General features: G+C 42.8%; 4 protein-coding genes across 7 annotated transcripts; 3 read left to right on the top strand and 1 right to left on the bottom strand.

Annotated features, from left to right (window-relative positions):
* The first annotated feature begins 858 nt into the window (after nucleotides 1-858).
* LOC125766230 (RING finger protein 10) lies at nucleotides 859-4,713 on the top strand. The gene is made up of 4 exons (XM_049431994.1): nucleotides 859-1,752; nucleotides 1,877-3,654; nucleotides 3,727-3,843; nucleotides 3,914-4,713. The coding sequence occupies exons 1-4, from the start codon at nucleotides 1,683-1,685 to the stop codon at nucleotides 4,298-4,300; spliced, it is 2,352 nt and encodes a 783-aa protein (XP_049287951.1). The 5' UTR covers nucleotides 859-1,682; the 3' UTR covers nucleotides 4,301-4,713.
* A 94-nt stretch (nucleotides 4,714-4,807) lies between these two features.
* On the bottom strand, nucleotides 4,808-7,048 carry LOC125766257 (nucleolin). Its single transcript, XM_049432050.1, has 3 exons — nucleotides 6,713-7,048; nucleotides 5,891-6,651; nucleotides 4,808-5,808 (listed from the first exon to the last, which is right to left on the bottom strand). The coding sequence occupies exons 2-3, from the start codon at nucleotides 6,596-6,598 to the stop codon at nucleotides 5,428-5,430; spliced, it is 1,089 nt and encodes a 362-aa protein (XP_049288007.1). The 5' UTR covers nucleotides 6,599-6,651; nucleotides 6,713-7,048; the 3' UTR covers nucleotides 4,808-5,427.
* A 261-nt stretch (nucleotides 7,049-7,309) lies between these two features.
* On the top strand, nucleotides 7,310-8,573 carry LOC125766252 (zinc finger protein 616-like). The gene has a single exon (XM_049432045.1). It carries the CDS (start codon nucleotides 7,383-7,385, stop codon nucleotides 8,556-8,558), a length of 1,176 nt encoding a protein of 391 aa, XP_049288002.1. The 5' UTR covers nucleotides 7,310-7,382; the 3' UTR covers nucleotides 8,559-8,573.
* A 629-nt stretch (nucleotides 8,574-9,202) lies between these two features.
* Nucleotides 9,203-20,063, top strand: LOC125766235 (choline/ethanolamine kinase). 4 transcript variants are annotated; one of them, XM_049432004.1, is made up of 8 exons: nucleotides 9,205-10,217; nucleotides 12,261-12,305; nucleotides 14,832-15,161; nucleotides 15,618-16,177; nucleotides 16,257-16,397; nucleotides 16,465-16,735; nucleotides 17,854-18,099; nucleotides 18,218-20,063. In XM_049432004.1, exons 1-8 carry the CDS (start codon nucleotides 10,197-10,199, stop codon nucleotides 18,329-18,331), a joined length of 1,728 nt encoding a protein of 575 aa, XP_049287961.1. In that variant the 5' UTR covers nucleotides 9,205-10,196; the 3' UTR covers nucleotides 18,332-20,063. The 4 variants fall into 4 exon arrangements, with proteins under 4 accessions (XP_049287965.1, XP_049287961.1, XP_049287963.1 ...); XM_049432008.1 differs by lacking the exons at nucleotides 17,854-18,099; nucleotides 18,218-20,063 and adding an exon at nucleotides 16,912-17,085 and having other exon boundaries at nucleotides 9,203-10,217; XM_049432006.1 differs by lacking the exon at nucleotides 12,261-12,305.
* The last annotated feature ends 25 nt before the right edge of the window (nucleotides 20,064-20,088 follow it).

The raw sequence follows: 20,088 nt of genomic DNA, 5'->3' as shown, positions 1-20,088 counted from the left end.
AAAAAAAATCAAAAAAATCCAAAAAAAATGAAAATTTTCCTCATTTTTGCACCAACTTTTGCCTATAACTTGGTCGGTATCCAACGAATCGCCAATCTTTAACCTGTGGTCGATAGATGGCACCAATGGCTACATTTTCTTCTTGGACGGCCATGCCCTCAGATGTCTGTGCCAGAAGTTATTCAAGGAACCAAGTTCCTTACCCTGTTTGAGAAAATGTAAAATTTTCCTCATTTTTGCACCAACTTTTGCCTATAACTCGGTCGGTATCCAACGGATCGCCAATCTTTAACCTGTGGTCGATAGATGGCATCAATGGCTACATTTTCTTCCTGGACAGACATGCTCTCAGGTGTCCGTGCCGGAAGTTATTCGAGGAACCAAGTTCCTTACCCTGTTTGAGAAAATGTAAAATTTTCCTCATTTTTCAGCAATGTAGCAAAAATTTTAAATGTGATATATTTTGATGGGAATTTGTTGCAATAAGTTTCTTTTCACTCAAATAATGCTTTAAACACAAAAAAGAATAAAAAATCAGAAAAAAAATTTTAAAAAAATTTTCAACTCGAAAATTTCATAAGGCTTACCCCTTGCCATTTTTTGATTAATTTTGAAAAAAAAATTAAATTGATTTGTTTTAATGCCAATTGGTTGAACTGAGTTTCTTTTCACTCAAATAATGCTTTAAAAGAAAAAAAAGAATAAAAAATAATAAAAAATAAAAAAAAAACTCTATAAATTTGAAAATTTCGTAAGGCTATAGCCTTAGTTTTTTTTTGTAATTGTAGCAAATTTAGCAAAGCAAATTTTTATGCTTTCCTTCTCTACTTCATTTCAAGTTGCACTTTTATCTACGCTATTGTTTTACGGGAATTGCAATGATCAAATGTGGCTGGTTTTTTTAAACTTTCGCACGTGTAAATCATCTTCGAAAATCCAACCTCTTTCGAACAACTTCTCCCCTCTGTTTATACCCGTGTGGTTGAGATCAGTGTTACACATATTTTCGTCGCCATTTTTGTCGCGACGGTGCTCGTGCTGTTGTGAAAATTGTGCAGGAAATTTTCCTACCACCCGTCGCATTTTATCCGGTGGCAATCGTCTAAAATTTGGCTTTAATACCTCCAAATTCATTATCCCAGCAGTTTGTCTATATTACGCCTTGCATTTACCCGCAAAAGTGCCCTTGGCTGTTCGTACATCAGCGTACCACCACTCACCATTATCATCATCACTGCGTATATTCGTGATCGTAGAAAGGAAGATTATAAAAAGAGTCAAAAGACCGCAGTGGTCGAAAATAATCGACAGCGAACAACAGTACTTCCGTGCCTCGAAAGCGCTTCAGTTGAGAGCAGATTGCTCGTTCGCTGCATTTAGCAGTGTTTGGATTTCCGTGTTTTTCCTACCCAGAAGAAGAAGAAATATTTCTTCCGAATTCTTTTTTTGAGAGGTGACCAATATGGCAAACTAAAAGAAAAAAACAATGATGCCGCAACGTAAGGAACAAGTTTTACTCTCCGCCGTCGCCGCCGTCGCTAGCGCAAGCAGCCACCGCAGCAGCAGCCGTTGTGCTGCCTGCCCCACCGCCGAAGCCGTTCAACGGGAAGAAGCCTTTTTGAGCGTGTCTCAAACATTTGAATTGTTCTATTTGCAAGCTGTAACATCAGCCACCATCATCCATGGAGAAGAATCGTTTTACCAATCAGAATCTGTCCAAGGGACAGGTTTCTGAGACGAAGAAAAATCAAGGTTGGTGGGGGTTGTAAACGCCATATGTTTTTACTTGGCACTTGGATGTCACTCAACAGCACCCGTTGCAAAGAAAAACAAAAACATAGAAAATTCTTAATAAGTCCATTTTTTCTGTTTTTAGATGTTTCTGTTAAGTGGCCTCGACAGTCCAAACGTCGTGGTGAACAATCGGATAGCAGCAACAACCACCGGCACGGTGCCAGTACCGGCAAAGTACCGAACTCAAACAAGAACCGTAATCAAAGCAACTACAACTACGATGCTCGGCAACGGTCGCAACGACCTGTCCGGGCAACGGATCAATTTACTACCGGTGAAGGCGATGCCGGTAGTTCCCTGGACGAAGGGCAACCGACCGCTAGCGGAACCGCCGGACTAGCGCCACCAACAAGACCGAACGCGACGCCTAACAGCGTACGTGGTGAATTACATTCGGTGTTTACACCCGGCTCGAAGAAACAGAGCCTGAACCATTTGCTGAACTATCATTACGCACCGCGTGAACGCGACCAGCCGGTTCGGTTCACGCGCACGGGCAACATTCGTAAGCTGGCACACCAGTCACATGGTAGCTACAACAAGGAGCAGTTCCTGCAAGCGAACTGTCAGTTTGTAGTACGCGCCAATGAAGACTATGAAGGTTTGCTGTCCACACCCGATCAGCTGGTAGAATGGAGCAAGGTGGAACAAATCCACGTGCTCAGTTCGGAGGAACCGCAATGTCCGATCTGTCTGTATCCTCCGGTGGCTGCAAAAATGACGAAATGCGGTCACGTGTACTGTTGGCCGTGCATTTTGCACTATCTGGCGCTGTCGGATAAAACATGGCGCAAGTGTCCTATCTGTTACGAGGCGATCCATCTGCCTGATCTACGTTCGGCCGTTTCGAAACCGTTTCACGCGTTCGGTACGGGTGAGTACGTAACGCTGCAACTAATGCGTCGCGAAAAGGGTACCATGAAGGTGGTCGAAGTGTCCGACGAGCTACCGATGGCAATGACCAGCCATCCGGTGGTTGGTACTTCGATCCCGCACTTTGATGCGACCGCTGGGAACAGCATCCTTACCAAGCTGCTACTAACCGACACCGTGCAAATGTTGCGAATAATGGAGCGCGAGCAAATAGAACTGGAAAACCAGCTCGTGTCCGATGGTGCCGAAGCACCGGAGAACATTTTCGTGCAACAGGCGCTAGACATTCTTGCCGAACGGCGTACCAATTTGAAGGCATCCAAAGCGATCCTGTTTCCCGTGCCAGCGGAGAAGATCGTACGTGGAATGTCGATCTCTTCAAGTGCGTCGGACGATGTCACTGAACTGCATGAGGATAGGGACGCTGCCGACGGCGCTGCTCATGCAATGCCAACCGGAAGCGAAGGATCGTCGGATTTTATGATCGATGAGGAGAGTAATTTCACTGTCGGTGACATTGACATCGTCCCGACGGCACAATGTGCTGGTGAACATTACTATTTCTATCAGTCGCTAGATGGACAGCCACTGTTTCTGCACTCCATCAACAGCCGCATGCTGCAAGCGATGTACGGCAGTCTGGATCGCAGTCCACACCGTATAACTGGTCGCGTTGTGCAGAAGGATTCCTGCTCGATGGATGAGAATTTGCGTCGCCGGCTGAAGTATCTGGAGCATCTGCCCGTTTGCACGCAATTCGATGTGGTCGAACTGGATTTCGGACCGGCGGGCGATGGACTCGTGTCGGAGGAAATATTGAGCCTGTTCCAAGACGAGCTGATTATGCGCCATCGTACACGGCAGAAGCGTGCCAGAGCGGAACAGAAACGCGAGAAGCAAATCTTCGAGTTTAACGAGCGTCAGCTTGGTAAAGCGATGGCACGTTCGGCTCGTATTTCTATCGAATCCACTAAACACTTTCCTTCGGTAAGGATGAAACGTTTTACAAAAAAAATAGCTTTGAACGTAACGTCTAAACGTAGTATTTGTCTCTTCCAGTGCGGACTACCCGACTCTTACTCTGAAGAATCAACACTCTTTGGAACCAGCCCGGTTGCAAGCGATATTTCAAGCTCCCCTGGATCCAGCGGTTCCGTGATGTCTTCTTGGTCGAAGGTAAGCTGAAGCGAATGTGCAGAAATTTAAACATTTAAAACATTTTACATTCTCTCTTCTTAAACCTTAGATGGTTTCTGCCCAACCTTCCTCCAATCAGCGTTGGCCAAGCTTAGGAGGTGGAACTTCGTCGGCAATTTCCAGCTCGATGCCGGCACCGAAGCTAGTTCAAGTGACCGGTAGCCGTATGGTAGCAGCGAGCAGTACCTCACGTACTGGTTGGCGCCAACCGACGTCCGAGGTCGATGAGGACGAAACGGACGAAGAGTTTATGGCTGCACGTGCACCACAGTTTAACAACAATCTTGGACAAGCTATTGAGGCGGCATTGGAGCGAAAAATTTCTCACCCAAACCAATGCACTTCTGGTACCGGTGCGGGAGTTGCTTCGAGCGCTGGCAAGCGTAAGAAAAACAAGAAAACGCTACTCTTTGCGTCTGGTATGAATGTGAACTAATTCACCTGGTTGGGTTTTAATATTCAGGTAAATGTTTCAACAGGAAACTTGTTTATTCAATGTGTGTATAGTTACTTCTCTGTTAAGTTTTTCAATGTTTCCCTTTTCGTGCCGATACATTATCTTACGTCTGCGTGTAACTTGTTTTGTCTATTGATTTTGCTTTTGCATAAAATTTACTGACCGATTATGATTATATTTTCAAAAAAATTTTTTTTTTCGGTTTCCACCCACATCTGTCCATTAATATATGTTATAACAATTATAATGAAATCATTGGGACAACGGAGCACGTCAAATTTGCATGTTTCCTACAATATTGTAGTCGGAATTAAATTCCGATCGGAAATAGTATGGAATTAAAGATACCTTATAGTACAGCAAAACAATAAAACTTGTAACAAGGAAACAAATTCGGAAATACTTCGTAAAACAATAACCAATATCACAGAAAGGACTCGGCACCACACAATAGCACACGTAAAGTAAAATAATACGGCCAAATGATTTAGATAGTTTCATTTAAAACAATGAATCGTTTTTATTATGATATTTTCATTCTTAAGTTGAAAATTACGCAATGATCTCTCCCTTTCGCTCTTACCCACTAAGCGGACATATATTTTAAATTGTTGTGCCACATGTTTCGATCAAGAGTTTGGGCGCACACCACACAGCCGCTTCTAATTGCAGAGACGCCATCGACCGGATGTAACGAGGGAGGGTGGGAGGTTAGTAATAATACGATTTTCATGCTACTCAGTCAAGTACGGTTCCATAAACATTAACATTTAAAATGTGAACATTTACACGAGTATCCGTCGCTACGCTTATTTATGCTAAAAGGTGTGCAAATAGTTTGTTTGTAATAGAATACGGTTAGCTTAGTACGTAATGCCTAACACAAAGATTGTTCGCACGAGTTTTGGGCGAATAGTTGTGCCCTTTTAGGGGCATCATTCTTCACGATTCGTTTCCGTATCCGTCTCAAAAAGGAAGCTAGTTGAATTACGGTACACACGAATGGTTATAAATTATTAAGCTGATCGTCTTACCCTTTATCACTCCCGAGGAGGAACCATGCTGTGGAGATTATTAGCACCGACCCCATACCGTTTTCCCTACTCTCATTCTTCTTGCGATGGATCATCGCTGCCTTCCACGCCCTGCATCTCATCGTCAGGCTCCTCTGCATCGTACTCTTCATCGTCTTGGTCCTGTTCTCCATCGCCCTCTTCATTATCGTTGTCGCCATTGTTGCTGCCATGGTCGTGTGTTTTTTTCGCACCCGAAGATGCCGATCCGGAACGATTTCCGTTTGACCGGTCTGTGTCGTGATCTTCGATCGTTTTACCATATTTCTCGACGTACTTCTGGTACTCTTCCTTCGCTCGGCTCTCGGTTGCTTCAACGTCAATGATCTGTACACGCAACTGTTTCGACTGTTCGATACAGCGCACCTTCACTTCCATATACTTATCGGCCTGTTTATCCTCCCAACAGGAGTACTGTGATACAAACAAGGAAGGAAGTGTGTTAAAACCACTTTAAACAAATGATGCAAGAAAAGCATTTTTTTCAACTACTTACCACCATAGAAGACGTAAACTGTGGAGTGCTGGCATCGACTGATTTATCGCGGAAATATTTCTGCAGCAAACTGGAACCGTCTCGACGCCAAAGACACACCTTCAGATTGTCCCGTATGCCTTCTTCCAGATCTGCGCGAAAAGCAAACAGCTTTAGGTAACCGCTTTTGTCTGGGTAGCTGCCGGTCATGTTGGCCACTTTTCGTTGAATCGGTTTAACTGAATGTTCGGCTCCGGAAGAATCTAATCCCGACACGGACGAGCTGGGACTTAACTTCACCTGCCCTATCGATCCCTTCGAAGTGGACGGTGGTGTCTTACCGTCGCTTTTCCGACCGTACGCTCGCTGTGGAGTCGTGGAAGACTTTCGCCCACGTTTGGGAACCGGTGGGGTGGAACTTCCGCTACCGTCACTATCGAAACGATCGTCTTCCTCGTCGTCGTCATCTTCATCATCGTCATCGGCGAACGTTCGTCGTCTTCCAGGACCACTTTTTGCTGCTGGTTTGCGACCTCGCCGATTGCCTTTGTTGCGACCACCACGCTTCCCACCGATAGTTCCGGTTAGTAAATCGCGTGTTTTACGCTTCAGTGCTTTCGGATCTCCCTTTTCTGGTCTCCAGTCTTCCTCGGAGTCTTCGAAATCCGTTTCCTCATCAAAGTCGGAACCGTCCAGAGTTGTGGTTACCATTTCCGTTCGGCTGCGCATGTTGATGGTGTTTGGCAATCAAGGAGCGAGTATGATTTATGATAATATTTTATCTACAAAATCGAATTACAACGATAGTACTTCACTCCCAATTTGCTACAATGAAACAGTTACCTGGTTCCACTTATAGGACACTACAGGAATTCAACCAAATTCCAGTATGGTTGCACTGGATTAACGCCTCTGTCTCTTTCTGCTTTGAAGCTATTTGCCGTTCTAAATCACGGTTCCGTTTCGGTTTTGGGCGATTCTAATTTGCGCACCGCAGTTTGAACTAATTTACACTAGTTTATAGGTTTCTTTAACAGTTGTGTTACATTCGATTAAAAAATATTGCACAAGGAAACATGAACAAGCCCATGAAAGTGCTTTTTTATAATATTTTTTGTTCCATGTTTTTCATTGCAAGTTTTTTGGCATTTTGATGCCGTTTTTTTTCTGTTTGACAGCGGACAGGTCCGTCAAAAACCAAGATGAATAAATGCTTGAAAATTACCCAAAAACCTTTGACCGTCGATGCTTTGAACAACAATGCGCAAGCTATTTTGCTAACGAAAAATTAGTGCAAAGATTATCGAAAGATAAAAATGTATTCACTAAAAGGAAAAAAACAGAAAAATGAGCCTCACAAAAAAAACATTTAGCACATCTCGTTTTAATATATTTTGACATTGGCTACACCTTGTTTCTATCTTGGCAGATTGACAGTTCATCGAAGTTGTTTTTGTTTGCATTCAGTCAACTTTACGCGGACGGAAACGAACGGATTCCGCCTAGAGTCACAATGGATTCGTTCGAAATTTGTCGAGTTTGTGTGGAAGAAGTGAATCATTATTGGTTTTTGTTTGAAAGATGCAATATGATACCCTCGGATTGTACACCAGCAGCGATAATTACAGCGTGTGTCAACGTTCGAATCGAAAGCGACGATGGATTGCCACAATTGGTGTGCAATAGTTGCCTACAAGCTTTGGTGTCAGCTAACCAAATACGAGAAAAATGCATTTCCTCTGATAGAAAACTGCGGAAACTGCTGCTGCAGAATAAAACTTCGATCGTTCAACGAGCAACAATTGAACTACCGGACCAGGCTGTTCAAACGCCAAACGATACACTTTCACATGCATCTTCGATGGATGAAAAAGAAGCATTTGAATCGCCAGACGAGGAGGACTACGACAATTATCACACTGAGTCAGATCATATTGCTACATCGGTACCTGAGGTAGACCTATTGGAATCGGATTCGTACGACGTGGAATATCTCGTAAATATAAAACAACAGCAAAACGAAAATGACGATGATAATGCGGAAGATCAACCTATCTCAGTTGATAATGATGATGATAAACCAATCTCAGCTGATGATCAAACTATCGACATGGAAGTTCAAATACTAAAAAATGAGGCTTCTGAAGATTCAATAACAGGTGAAACTGCAGAAAGTTATCAAAACTACATCCAAACCGACGCCAGCGACGATAAGAAAAAGTTCGTCTGTGACATCTGTGGAAAACGCTTTTCAACCAAGGGAAACCTCAAAGCTCACATACTGCTGCATAACAACTACAAGCCTTTTAGGTGTGAGCTGTGTGGAGATGAATTTTCACGCAAGCATAACTACAACGTGCACAAGCTGCGGCACACGGGCAAACGAGTGCACCAGTGTCCGCAATGTGATAAGTCGTTCGTTTGCACTGTTAATCTTAAACACCATATGATTATACATTCGAATGTAAAGCCCTTTAAGTGTAGCCAATGTGAAAAGGAATTTAATCATCGTACGGACCTAGTCCGTCACGAAGTAAAGCACACCGGAATCTATCCATTTAGCTGCGAACTATGTCAGCACAAATTTTGCAGAAAAACCAATCTAACGAAACATCTCCTAAAATGCAAGGGAGAGAAAAAGATACGCCCATTCAAAGAGGACACAGGCGAATTAGAGAATAGCGAATAAATTAAATTTGTTAAATTATGTTTCTAATCAGTTCTGTTTATAATTCTGAACGATATCACAAACGTGCGTAAACAGAAGCGCGGAAAAGGACTCAGAGAACAACTGCAGAAGAGGTAACACTAATCCTGGTGCGCATCCTTTTGCATACCCTTCTAGGGGCGAAACGAACTGCGATTTATCGTTGTGTTTCGTGGGCGGAGCTTTTATTTTTTTCACAAATGGTATTAAATTTGAAATAATTAGTGTAATGCACTAATGCAAACGCATTATAATGACGAACATTAGCATGCAGATTGATACTAGGCAAGTTTATCAACGGAAATAGTATCGCTTTCAAACACAAAGATTGCAAATAATATGTGTTTATTCGTTTTTTTGTATAACAGCTGTAGAAAATTTGTAGCATATTCCCTATTAGAAAAATATAATGTCGACAAATGTACACAAGAAATATTCAAAAACGATAATATTCCAGGAAATAAACGCAATTCAAAACATAATCCCCAATTGAAAACGAACGCTTCAGTGTGGATTGCATCCAATCTGTCAAAACAAAGCTGATTCTTTTTCCCGGCGCTGTATTTGTTTCTTTTTCGTTGCTGTCAAACGTATAATGCGGAACGCTTTCTTTCGGTTGAAACGAGCGAGAAAAAAGTAATAAGATTCAAACCGTTAACCTGAACGGTCGTGCACGTTCCCTGAGCTCGTGATTTTTTTTATACGTAAACGTTATCATCCTTTATCGCATCTATTGTTCAAAACATTTTAAACTTGTGATTTTATACGTTAACTGTGTGTACGGAAAAAAACCGATGTTATTCTATTGGAGCGGAACCCATTACGTTTTGTACGCCTGTGCTGCATCGCATGCGGTGCGGATAAAGAAGTGAAAAGCAAACAAACGCGAATCATCAGCTGGATCAATCCCGTCGCGTAGTTTGGTGCACAAAAAAAGAAAGGAAATCTATCTTACAAATATAAAAACGATTTTCAAGAAGTGCAAATCTTTTCCGATAGTGCGATGTAAGCGTATTATCCATGTACATTGGTTATTTTGTTTTTTGTTGTTAATTGTTTATACAAATTCTGCGTTAAATCGTCGTGAAAATCAACCCCTCTTAACCTAAAACGTAATCGTGCACGAGTGAGCTCGAGTGGTAAAATTGTAGTTTTACTTCACGCAGTGCTGTTTCTATTTTTACATTCTCGGCTGCATGTAATAACAAACGCATGCAAGAAAGGAATACAATAGTCAACCATTTCCTTTGCATCCCGTACCAAGCAAGTGACGCCTTCTAAGCTAAGTGTGAAACGCACACCCCCCGAGAAGCTGTTACCAGCGAAGGAATCTCGGTATTCCCGTTATCAGCACATAATCGAAGACGGACGGGAACATCGACCGTGTGTGCGCGTGCTGCTCGCGAAGTCCAAAAAATCAGCCCGCGCGCTTGGTGCTTATCGGTAGTGACGAACGAAGGAAGAAGAATCATCACCACCGAACCTCGTCACCGGTGGTCCGACATTTTGGGCCGGGTATTGTACTAGATTTGTCGGCCTGCTGTTGCGATTAGAACATCCTGGTATTAGGCGATAGATTTACGATTAGTCAAGCTCTAGCAGGAGATAACGCAACGCATAATGAATAACCTCATTGCAAAGGTAAGCGGTGAGTGCGTACGATGCACTTTAATGTCATTTATATTCTTCCACAGGTGAAGCAGCTGACGATTTGCAATAGCAAAGAGAGTGTGTGTTTATGTATGTGCAAACTGTGATCGCCATCGATCGATTGCGTTGCGTTCGAGAAAGCACCTGAAAAACCACCCCGTTTGCGATAAACGGATCATGGGCAAGGTTTTTTCCACCATGGGCTCATAGCTAACTACGATTACATGTTTATTACAAGTTGTTATTGTAGGCGATCCTCCTCGAACAAAGATTGTCCTGCGTCATAGCAACAAAATATGAAATGCTTCCATTGTAGCATACTATGAATAATGGCTACTATGTTTCTACTAGCCAAAAATCCCAAAATGGTTGTCGGTATAGATTTGAACACGAAAACAAATTAGTCACCCAAAACAGATCAACCCGAAACTAAAGAAAACAAATTACAACAAAGTGTTTGGCGACCAACACAAAAACACGGAATGCGTTTTGCAGACTTTCTACTGTGTGCGCACAACAATTGTTGGAGGGGTTAATACGACGCAGAAAAATCCCCACCGTCCTTCGACCGCTAGTCGACCATCGTTTGCTATACAACGCCACCAGGTAGAGTGACCTCTCGGATGAGAAGTGGTGATTACGTGCCACTATACACATTTTGGTTTTTTGTATGAAAATATCAGGAGAATCAAGTTGCTCCTCTAAAGCAAGACACACGCTGTGTGAAGAAACATCTGGAACAGTATCAAACTTTGACCATGAATCGGACCAATGTGTGGAAGTAATTGGTTTTTTCTTTCCACTGGCTTTGTCGGGTTGGACAAATGACTTTCCAACGCTAATTGCTGCAAAAAATCCAGTATCACAGCAGTAGAATTGTGTCCGGTGTAATCAGAACCGGCTTTCATACCGGACACCCATAAAATGTCACAAATCGTGACTAATAAGATCAGTTGATACTGGTTTGGTTAGCAGTTTGTTGTGCATTTTCACACTTCACAACACTTACAACAGGTGGCATGGAATCACGAGTATTTTACGCACGAGTCAATCACCGCCAATGTCTGGAAGCTTTTCCAACGGTTAATGCCTTCTCGGGAAGCAATAACTTCCTGTCTAGCTTCATAAGTTTTGTTATGCAAAACCAAAAGAAGGTGTTAAATGTTTCTATTTTCGGGATTATTAGCCATAAATGAATAAAATTTTAATTTAAGTACGAGATGACGCATCTTTGCATGACGGTTTCTGCTCCATATCAAGGCCAGCAGGAAATGAGTGAAGAAAGTCAAGTTTAAGCAAACACAAACTGTGCTTCAGATTGCGTGTGTTTAAGCTCTTAACAAACCATTGCCCTCCCCTTGGTAAAGTGTGGGGAAGATTGTTCCTTATCAGTTTAATAGTTTTGTTGCGCCGCAAATATTAGTAATACGATGGGGCCCAATGCGTTTTACAAACCAATTCGGAATGAACGGATGCGCGTGAAGGGAACCAGTAATTACAAACAATGGAAACAGATCTGAACGATCTGCGCAACAAAGTAACAATTTTCTGAAGTCGTCACCCATGCTCGTCTGGCGCTTATCTATTCGGTGTCTTTGAACAATTTGGTCGCACTAGAGATAGAGATTTTCCTTTCATCGTATCTAGGACTGAAAGGACTTAAGGTTAGGAAGGTGGTAGCTGAAATTAAATTATCACACATGTGCTTTGCCTCGTTATCTTAGCTTCACGTTGAAACGTGTAATGCATTAATTACGTTTCCATTTTTTTTTTGTGTGTTTCGTATCGAAAGATTTATGCCGCGTCGATTGTCAATCGATCATCGGCCCATTAATTCACGGTCACGTTCCACTACAATGTGACTTTTGTTTATCCAATTGTATTAAGCTACCTTTTCTTCATGTTTGCATTACACTCCCCCCTAGACACATGATGCGGCATCTAATTACAATCAAATGTATGGATTACGGCTTCTAAAATGTGACTTTTTTCTCTTTCCTTTCTTTCCCTTCATACTCGCTCTCTATTTACCAGAAACGTCCCGAACCGGTGGCAGATTCACTGAAGCAGTTGCTGAAGGTGAAGTGTTTTATACAAAGGAGTCGGCGTTCTGCTGTTTTGCGTATCATTTCCGAGGTTTTTCACTCGCTTACACAAAGATTTGTTGTCATTTGTTTGCTTTGCTAATAGTTTAGTGTTGTGCAAGATGCAACCGTTTCATTTGCGGTTGCTACCATCATGGCGCTTTTATCTAGTGGCTGTAAGCCAAACACATGAAGGCACAACCTTTGGTTTTAGATTTAATCGCACAAAAATCCCTTTTCGCGCTGGTGCATTAATATAAGCATTCGTCACCCCTTGCACCCACCTTAGTTCCGTTTTTCACCCTGTCATCCACGATTGCAGCTATTTTTGTTGTTTGCATGTATTAAATAGTATTCGCTTGAATCGTAGTTTTTTTTTTATGCTCGGTTAGAACGGCCTGGCCGTATCAAGACTTATTTTACCACGTAGCAGGATCTTGAATCGTAGTTGTAGAAAATAAAATCCCCTCATACTGTGAATGATGTGTAAATGCAATAGGTTCAGAAAGGTAGACAAAGTTGTGTGGACATCTAAACCACACGCAAGCCAAAATAGTTTGGCATTTCCAGTTTGAAAGTGATAAAATAAATACGCAATTGAGGAGCTTCTACAAAAGCCTATCCAGGTTAAATCCGAGCCCGATTGCTCCTTGTATCACTTGCCAATTGCATATGACGGTCAATGACGGTTGGATCAATAATGGACAACAGAATGCAACCGTTGTCGGTTGGAAGCATATTACACCAAGGAAACCGACTGTTTGCGATCCGGCACCTGAAGGTTACCTTGTGCCACCGTATCCGACCGAATGCATACAGCTTGAATGTATCGTTTGTTGCATGTTGGACACATACTACACACATCGATAGAGGCCGGTGGCTCTACACGATCCACGTGTAGAACGTATCGTCAGCAATCATAACGATAATGGCACATAATTTTAGCTTCTACAGCAAAAAGTACACCACCTTCCCATGGGGGGTTGAGGGATAATTTGTTTCCAACGTACGAGCTCTAGGGAAAATGAATTTTACAGGGTTTTCGAGTTGAGGAGGGAACAGTCAGTCCGGTTGATAAAACATACAGTACAATTATTTCCTTTTCTCTTAGATTAAGGGTTTCATGAATATCTAGTCCGGTTTTGTTGAAGTTCGATGATGAAAAAAGGTTTATTATTTGGTTTTGATTTGTAAAACAAATTACTTATTATTTCGTTTCCTCTTCAAACGATCGATGGATTATCTTCTTCTAACCCAATTACATTGTATGACCAAATAGATTGAGTAATACATTTTGGCCAATACAGATATCTGCGTACTGGCACATTACAGCAGCGCTATTGATTTGATTACGCTTCCACGTGTTTTTGTTTACTTTCCTCATTCGGTTGGCCACCTGTCGGGAATGCGGCACCGTCACTTTAACCGCTACGTCACGTTATTACGTTACGAATCCTTGCCGATTATGTGTGCGTGTTTTTTCTGTTGAGTGTGTGTTAATGTCTGTGAGAAGCAGGATAGCAATTTGCTTCCACTCGACGAAGGGGATGACATTTGTAGGGATTGAAGTCAGTCAGACAGCTGTTGTTTACGTCGTTTTAAAACCGATGATGAAACAAACCGAATAGCCGCAGAATGTCGCACAAGCATCGGTAGAGCAGAGTTTTGCAAAGGACAAGGGAAAACCCGACAGACTTCGGTGAATCCGAACGCTTGCCTATTGGGGACACGCATGCGCCGCCCGACGGTGGACTGGTTTCGGGGTCGAATGGCTACGGTGTTTGGCGATGCAATGCAACCTATCCACCCCGGAGGCGACGCCATCCGGCTATGACTTTCGAAAACTTTTACATCACAGGTTACAATTGAAATGTTTTGCAGCAGAGATAGTTTTAATTTTATGGATGTTTCATATATAACTTATATAGTCCCAAATGATGCAACACACGATTTAGATACTTTTCTGCTAGTGTGGGATGCATCCTTACAACGAAGATAGATATATTGATTTTTGCCAAATATTCAACATTTTACTCTCGGGGCCTACAGACACGTATACCTCTACCTATGGTCGGCAGTATTTTATGTACCATTGAATTGAAAAGACCGCATATTTAGCTTCTGTTGTTGTATCAGTTGTGTTAAGGAAGTAAAACTAAAAATCCATCCTTGTCTACTAACAGCAAAAGATTGGAAGCCCATACAGTGATAAACATTTTTCATCTCCACAAACATTGGAAACAAGCGAAGGATAATTAGTGTACCTAATACCTACGTAGCGAGCACCACTAGAGCTTTTTCCTTCGTCAAATTGCTAGTTGAGGATAGGGTGTGACTACTCTTGTCAAGCAAAGCACACTGATTCTTTCGCTACACCTTAAACTTAGCATTCTTTTGAGTTGTCTTACTTATAGTGCGGCTACGGTAGGTTAACAGCAGACACCCAATATCGCTTTCTTCCATTATTTCCATCTAGAACGTTTTTCTAATTCATTCCTACGATTCTATTCCACCTCCACAGGCCAATTCTCCTACCGAGATGCGCGACATTGCGGCTCGGATCTGTCGGGACTATCTGACCGGTGCCTGGAAAACCATATCCGCCGATGAGCTGCAGCTGAAGCGAATTAGCGGTGGGCTCTCCAACTTTCTGTACTACGTCAGCCTGCCGGAACATCACTATTACAGCAACAATAACAATGGTGGTACGAAATCGAACCCTGGCTCGCGTAGAGGTTCCTTCGCTACGGAACGTCACACCGTCACAAAGACGTCCAGCAACAACAAGCCACGGAATGGTAGTAAGCGTGCCCGTAAGGATAGCTGCACCGGTATGCTAGAACCGAAGGAGGTAAGCTGAGACATTAGTCCACGGAAGACCCATTTGTCATGTGTTAGGGTGTTACGTAGTAATTATTATCATAACCAGTGTCGCGCCACTGTGACAGAGCAATTCGATCATTATCGATGATTAAATTAAAACGATGCCCCATTGACTGACTGAAGAGAGGAGGTTATCATGCCAGGCCTTTTTTTGCTATTGTATTCTACGACGTCTTCGCAACAGTGTACCGTGCATTGCGAAGGCAGTTCATGGTCGTGTTAATGCCAATTTAACAACCGATTACCTGTGATAGATAAGATAGGGCAAATATATGTGCGCGGTCCGACATGTTGGAAGCATCCCGATGTGTAGCAAAGAGATCATTAGAATTTGAAATTGATGAAAATAGGCGTAAATTAGTAATTGAAGAGAACTTTCACAAGTATATTATAATATATTGAAGTTCTTCTTGTTATGTTTTAGGTGCTGTTAAGAATATACGGCCAAACCCATGGTGAACACGCGCTGGAAACAATGCTTACCGAATCGGTAGTGTTTACGCTTCTAAGTGAACGCAAACTCGGCCCGAAACTGCACGGTATCTTTCCTGGTGGACGTATCGAACAGTACATACCGGCGCGGGCCCTGCTGACTGCCGAACTGAGCGATACCAAAATTTCGCTCAAAGTCGCAGAAAAGATGGCTGCCATCCACAGCATGGACATACCAGTTTCGAAGGAACCGGACTGGATCTGGAACACGATGAACCGCTGGCTGAAGGGCGTTACGGGAACGCTCAAAACGCTGGAACGCGATCGAGCGAATGGCAATGTGAAGAAGGGCAACGGGGACGAAACGGGCCGGTCCGATGAGGACGAACGCATTCTAACCGAGATGGATCTGGCGGGTGAGGTTGAGTGGTTACGATCGGTGGTTGAGAGCGAAGATTTTCCGGTCGTGTTTTGTCACAACGATTTGCAGGAAGGCAACATACTGCTGCGACAAGATTATCCGTCGATGCATGACAATTCCTATCGCGAATGGTACGTCTGGCACCGTGTTTGGCTTCCATTAACTCCCGAGAAGGTTCATCTATCGATCATCTTTTCTTTTCCCTTAAAGCACGACTTTGGATAACTTTGACGAATCGACCCAGCTGGATTCGCATTTCAGTAGCATCCTAATATCGAACGGAGTGGTGTCAAACAATGAATCAATTAATCCATCGGACGGTGGCAATATGAATCTTAACCGCATTTCACGGTAGGAATGAAATTAAATTTCACTTGGAAAAGCGAACTTAAGTGGTCCTTCCCCCTGAATTTTGTAGGAAACGTTCGTTGGATCATGATTCAATGGAGAACGATCTGGATAATACGCGCGATTCCGTGCTGAGCGGCAACTCGCAGGCCCTTTCGGATGCAAACTCCGCTGCGGACGGTGAACCAGAACTGATGATCATTGACTTCGAGTACTGTGCCTACAATTATCGCGGTTTCGATTTAGCCAACCACTTCCTCGAGTATACGTTCGATTACACCAATGCGCAGGCACCGTATTTCTACCACAAACTGGACCAGTATCCTTCCGTCGAACAGCAGGTAAGCTACCGCAGGCCGGTACTCTATCAGGTATACCACCATCACGCCGCAATAATAAGCCGTACGCGCAAGGCTAAGAAAAGCGCCTTTACGATCTCGTTCTGCGGCGCGCGCTACCGAGTCGCCGTCGCGTTTTTTTGCTTTCTTTTTGCGTTCTCTATTGTTTCTCTCTTCAGTTCGTCGGCCACTGGTGGTCCTGTGGCGGGTAATGTGCGGGGGAGGCCTGCCGTGCGCTTCCTAGCTATATCAACACCCTGCCAAAAGCACATACACACGCACAAATATGCGTCAAACGCTACCAAAGGAAGTCTAAGGCTCAAAGAAACAAAACACAAAAAAGCAAAAACCAAACGAACAAACGAAAACAGGAAAAAGTATTTCTCTCTGTAATGCGGGCGTCAAACGTGTGGACGTGCATCAGAGCATCAGTAATGGTTTCTCTCGTTCTAGAAGGGCCCGGGAATGCCGGCGCCGAGTATTTCTGAGTGTTTGTGTGTGCGTGCCTGTGTGTGTGTTTGCATCTGCGGTACCACGGACAAAGGGTTGTTGGGGTCGGCACCACCAAAAGCAAACACAACACCGCGACCAGCCCCCTGATCGTCCGCCCTGATTGTACTAGCGAATCTACCAAAGTAGAGTTTTTGTTGTCACTCATTTATCATTTCATTCCTTTCATTCATCCGCACCTCGTTTGTTGTTGTGTTGTTGTTCGATTGCGCGTTAAACTTTGCTCTACTTACTATTATTCGTTCTAGTATTTTTTTTTTTCGATTGTAATGTTATCGATCGTGCCACAGTAATGATTGAACAGTTTGTCAAATGGCAACAACTTTGTCGCATTTATTCAATCCTTTTGCTTCACGTTTCATTAATCTTTCGCCTACAACCCATCCGTATCTTTATTTCTTCAAACAAAAAAACAACATAAAAACAAACACAATGAACAGTCGAATGAATGAAATTCGTATTTAAACTTTATCTGTAGTGCTCAAAACCACATTGAGCTTAAACCACACTGTTGTGTTCTTTCGCTGTTTCCGATTCGAACGATCACTAATGTGTTTGTGGCTATGTTTTTCTCGAACTTTGCTTTCTTTTCACCCCGAATCTGTGCGTAGGAGAAGTTCATCGTGCAGTACCTGAGTCACCTATCGGCACCGATGGACGATGGTCTGGAGATTAGCGATCGTGACGATCCTACCGAGGAGGAAGAACGCCCGAAAGTGAGTTCGATGGGAGGCAGTGAAATTGACGAGATTGAGCAGGTCCGTCGGGAAGTGCAGTGCTTCACCATGGCGTCTCATCTGTTCTGGAGCCTTTGGGCAATCGTGAACGTATATCAGGAGATCGAGTTTGGCTACATGGTAAGAAGGATTGCCTTAGCAATACGGCCAGGCCGTTCTTTATGAATAAAAAAAAAAAGATGATTGCCTTTTACACCATTCAAATGTATCGTGTCTTCATCGTTTTCGTTTCTTTTAGGAGTACGCAATTTGCCGACTAAAGCAGTACCAGCAAGCGAAACAGAGCTACATTGAAACGATGCACATCGGCAGTCCTGGAGAGCAAACTCCACCCGTGGATCCAGAAAAATGAGTTGAGCGCAACTGAAGAACGAACGGCGGGGGGTTTGTTGGAAGAGGGGAGTGGCGTGCCGGGAAAGGTTGATGTGAAAAGAAAGATTTTACATTGAGACAAATTTTGAATCTCGTACCGGTCACTTTCAGATATTGTTCGAAAAAAAAACTGTCGTTTCATCTGACCATCGCTCACCCTTTTTCCCACGCCCGTCAGAGGCTGTGCTTGTGTCTGAATTAATTGGCTGTAAGACTCTTGAGTAAACTATTGAAACAAACAAAAAACAAATCTTACCAGTTATCAAAGGCCGAGATTATCAATGCAATCGGGGTTTCGGCTTATTTCGCGTATTTTCCAGCGAGCAGCTCATAAATGCACGCACACGCTCACTTGCGGTAGCACAGACGCCATGTTGGAACAGAGAGCGTTAATTAGTTTTAGTACATGATGAAGAAGAAGGTCCTGGGAGATAAACGATAGTTTTCGGTTGTAAAGAACGCGCGATACAGTGAGCAATGTTGCCAAGATTTTGAAAGGGGTTATGGCGGTCATAGGAGAATAGCGCGATATTAGGAAATGTCCAAAGCGGTTGTCATTGTTGTGAAACAGTATTAGTTGCTATAACGAGATGCTAACTTCTGTGGTAATTCTTAGATTCTATGTACATGTCCTATCGGGTTTTGGTTTGCTCAATTACAACTGCTACTATCCGTTATGGCTATTTATTTTCCTTTTTTGCTGTACATATACTTTAGTCACAGAATTCGTGGATGCAGTGTACTACCATAAACGCGACTGTCTCCCATGACGGTCTCTTGTCAAATGTCGCAAAACAATTCACGCTGGCGTGTTCTGCATCAAGTTGGCCGGGAAAGATATTTTCAATGCTAATCAACTGTTCTTCTATACAAGAAACCACATCCTGAGCAAAAGGTGATATGACGAATTTATACCGATATAACGTTTGTCTGTTTTTACTATTTTTAATTTCGTGCTTAAACAAAGGAGAAGTTTGTAATTTTGCAATAAATGTGTAACATTTTGATTTCCAGCTTTATATTATTACGATTTTAGCACTAGAATGTGTGTTTGTGTATCGCGGTGTGTGAAGTTTAGCGAAATAGTTGATGTGTGATGTCAAACACAGGAATATGTAGGAAAGTGTAGGGCAACTTATGACTGATGTTTAGAAGAAGACGCTAAGCCCCGAACTCTAGCTCTGGTAGTTTTAAAGATGAAGCTAAGAAGGAATAACAAATGTTTGAAAGAAAAGTCCACTTTAAAAAGCGCCTAAAACTGCATACTGTAAAGTTGTGTGTAGTAGTCCCAAACATATCGAACACATATACGAGCTATATATACTAGTACGGTTTAGGATAGAAGATAATTAACACCGGTGAGAAATCCATTCATGGTCATGCACTTTCTTTTTAGCAATCAAATCTTAACGTACTTGTACAAGTAAACATCACTTTAAACTGCAACACGACCAAATAGAAGGGCATGGTAAAGTTTAACATTATTCCATTTCCGCAATTTGTTAAGAAGCAGAACAACACATTTGGGCCTAATGCAGAGTAATTTGGGAAGCGTACGAACGAACATATGTTATTTAGCTAGCGCTAGCGTAATCGACAACGCGTACAAAAGGAACCATTATCATCGGTTCAGCGTTTCGTAGTGTAATTAGAAAATCTTTCACACTCCTTTATGCTTATATACAATAAATATCTTTTCAGTACACCTTTAACGATTTGCAGTGGTATTTTATTGTA

The sequence above is a fragment of the Anopheles funestus genome, chromosome 2RL, assembly GCF_943734845.2.
Source record: "Anopheles funestus chromosome 2RL, idAnoFuneDA-416_04, whole genome shotgun sequence".
NCBI classification, from domain to species: Eukaryota; Metazoa; Arthropoda; class Insecta; order Diptera; family Culicidae; genus Anopheles; species Anopheles funestus.
This window is presented reverse-complemented; position numbering and strand designations above follow the sequence as displayed.

Excerpts from the sequence above, each read along its gene's own strand:
- LOC125766230 (XM_049431994.1), top strand. The coding sequence starts at position 1,683 with ATGGAGAAGAATCGTTTTACCAATCAGAATCTGTCCAAGGGACAGGTT. Across the intron at positions 3,655-3,726 it reads CCACTAAACACTTTCCTTCG|TGCGGACTACCCGACTCTTA; the intron begins GTAAGGATGAAA and ends TGTCTCTTCCAG. Across the intron at positions 3,844-3,913 it reads TGATGTCTTCTTGGTCGAAG|ATGGTTTCTGCCCAACCTTC; the intron begins GTAAGCTGAAGC and ends CTTAAACCTTAG.
- LOC125766257 (XM_049432050.1), bottom strand. The coding sequence starts at position 6,598 with ATGCGCAGCCGAACGGAAATGGTAACCACAACTCTGGACGGTTCCGAC. Across the intron at positions 5,809-5,890 it reads AGTTTACGTCTTCTATGGTG|TACTCCTGTTGGGAGGATAA; the intron begins GTAAGTAGTTGA and ends TTTGTATCACAG.
- LOC125766252 (XM_049432045.1), top strand. The coding sequence starts at position 7,383 with ATGGATTCGTTCGAAATTTGTCGAGTTTGTGTGGAAGAAGTGAATCAT.
- LOC125766235 (XM_049432004.1), top strand. The coding sequence starts at position 10,197 with ATGAATAACCTCATTGCAAAG. Across the intron at positions 10,218-12,260 it reads TGAATAACCTCATTGCAAAG|AAACGTCCCGAACCGGTGGC; the intron begins GTAAGCGGTGAG and ends TCTATTTACCAG. Across the intron at positions 16,736-17,853 it reads ATCCTTCCGTCGAACAGCAG|GAGAAGTTCATCGTGCAGTA; the intron begins GTAAGCTACCGC and ends ATCTGTGCGTAG.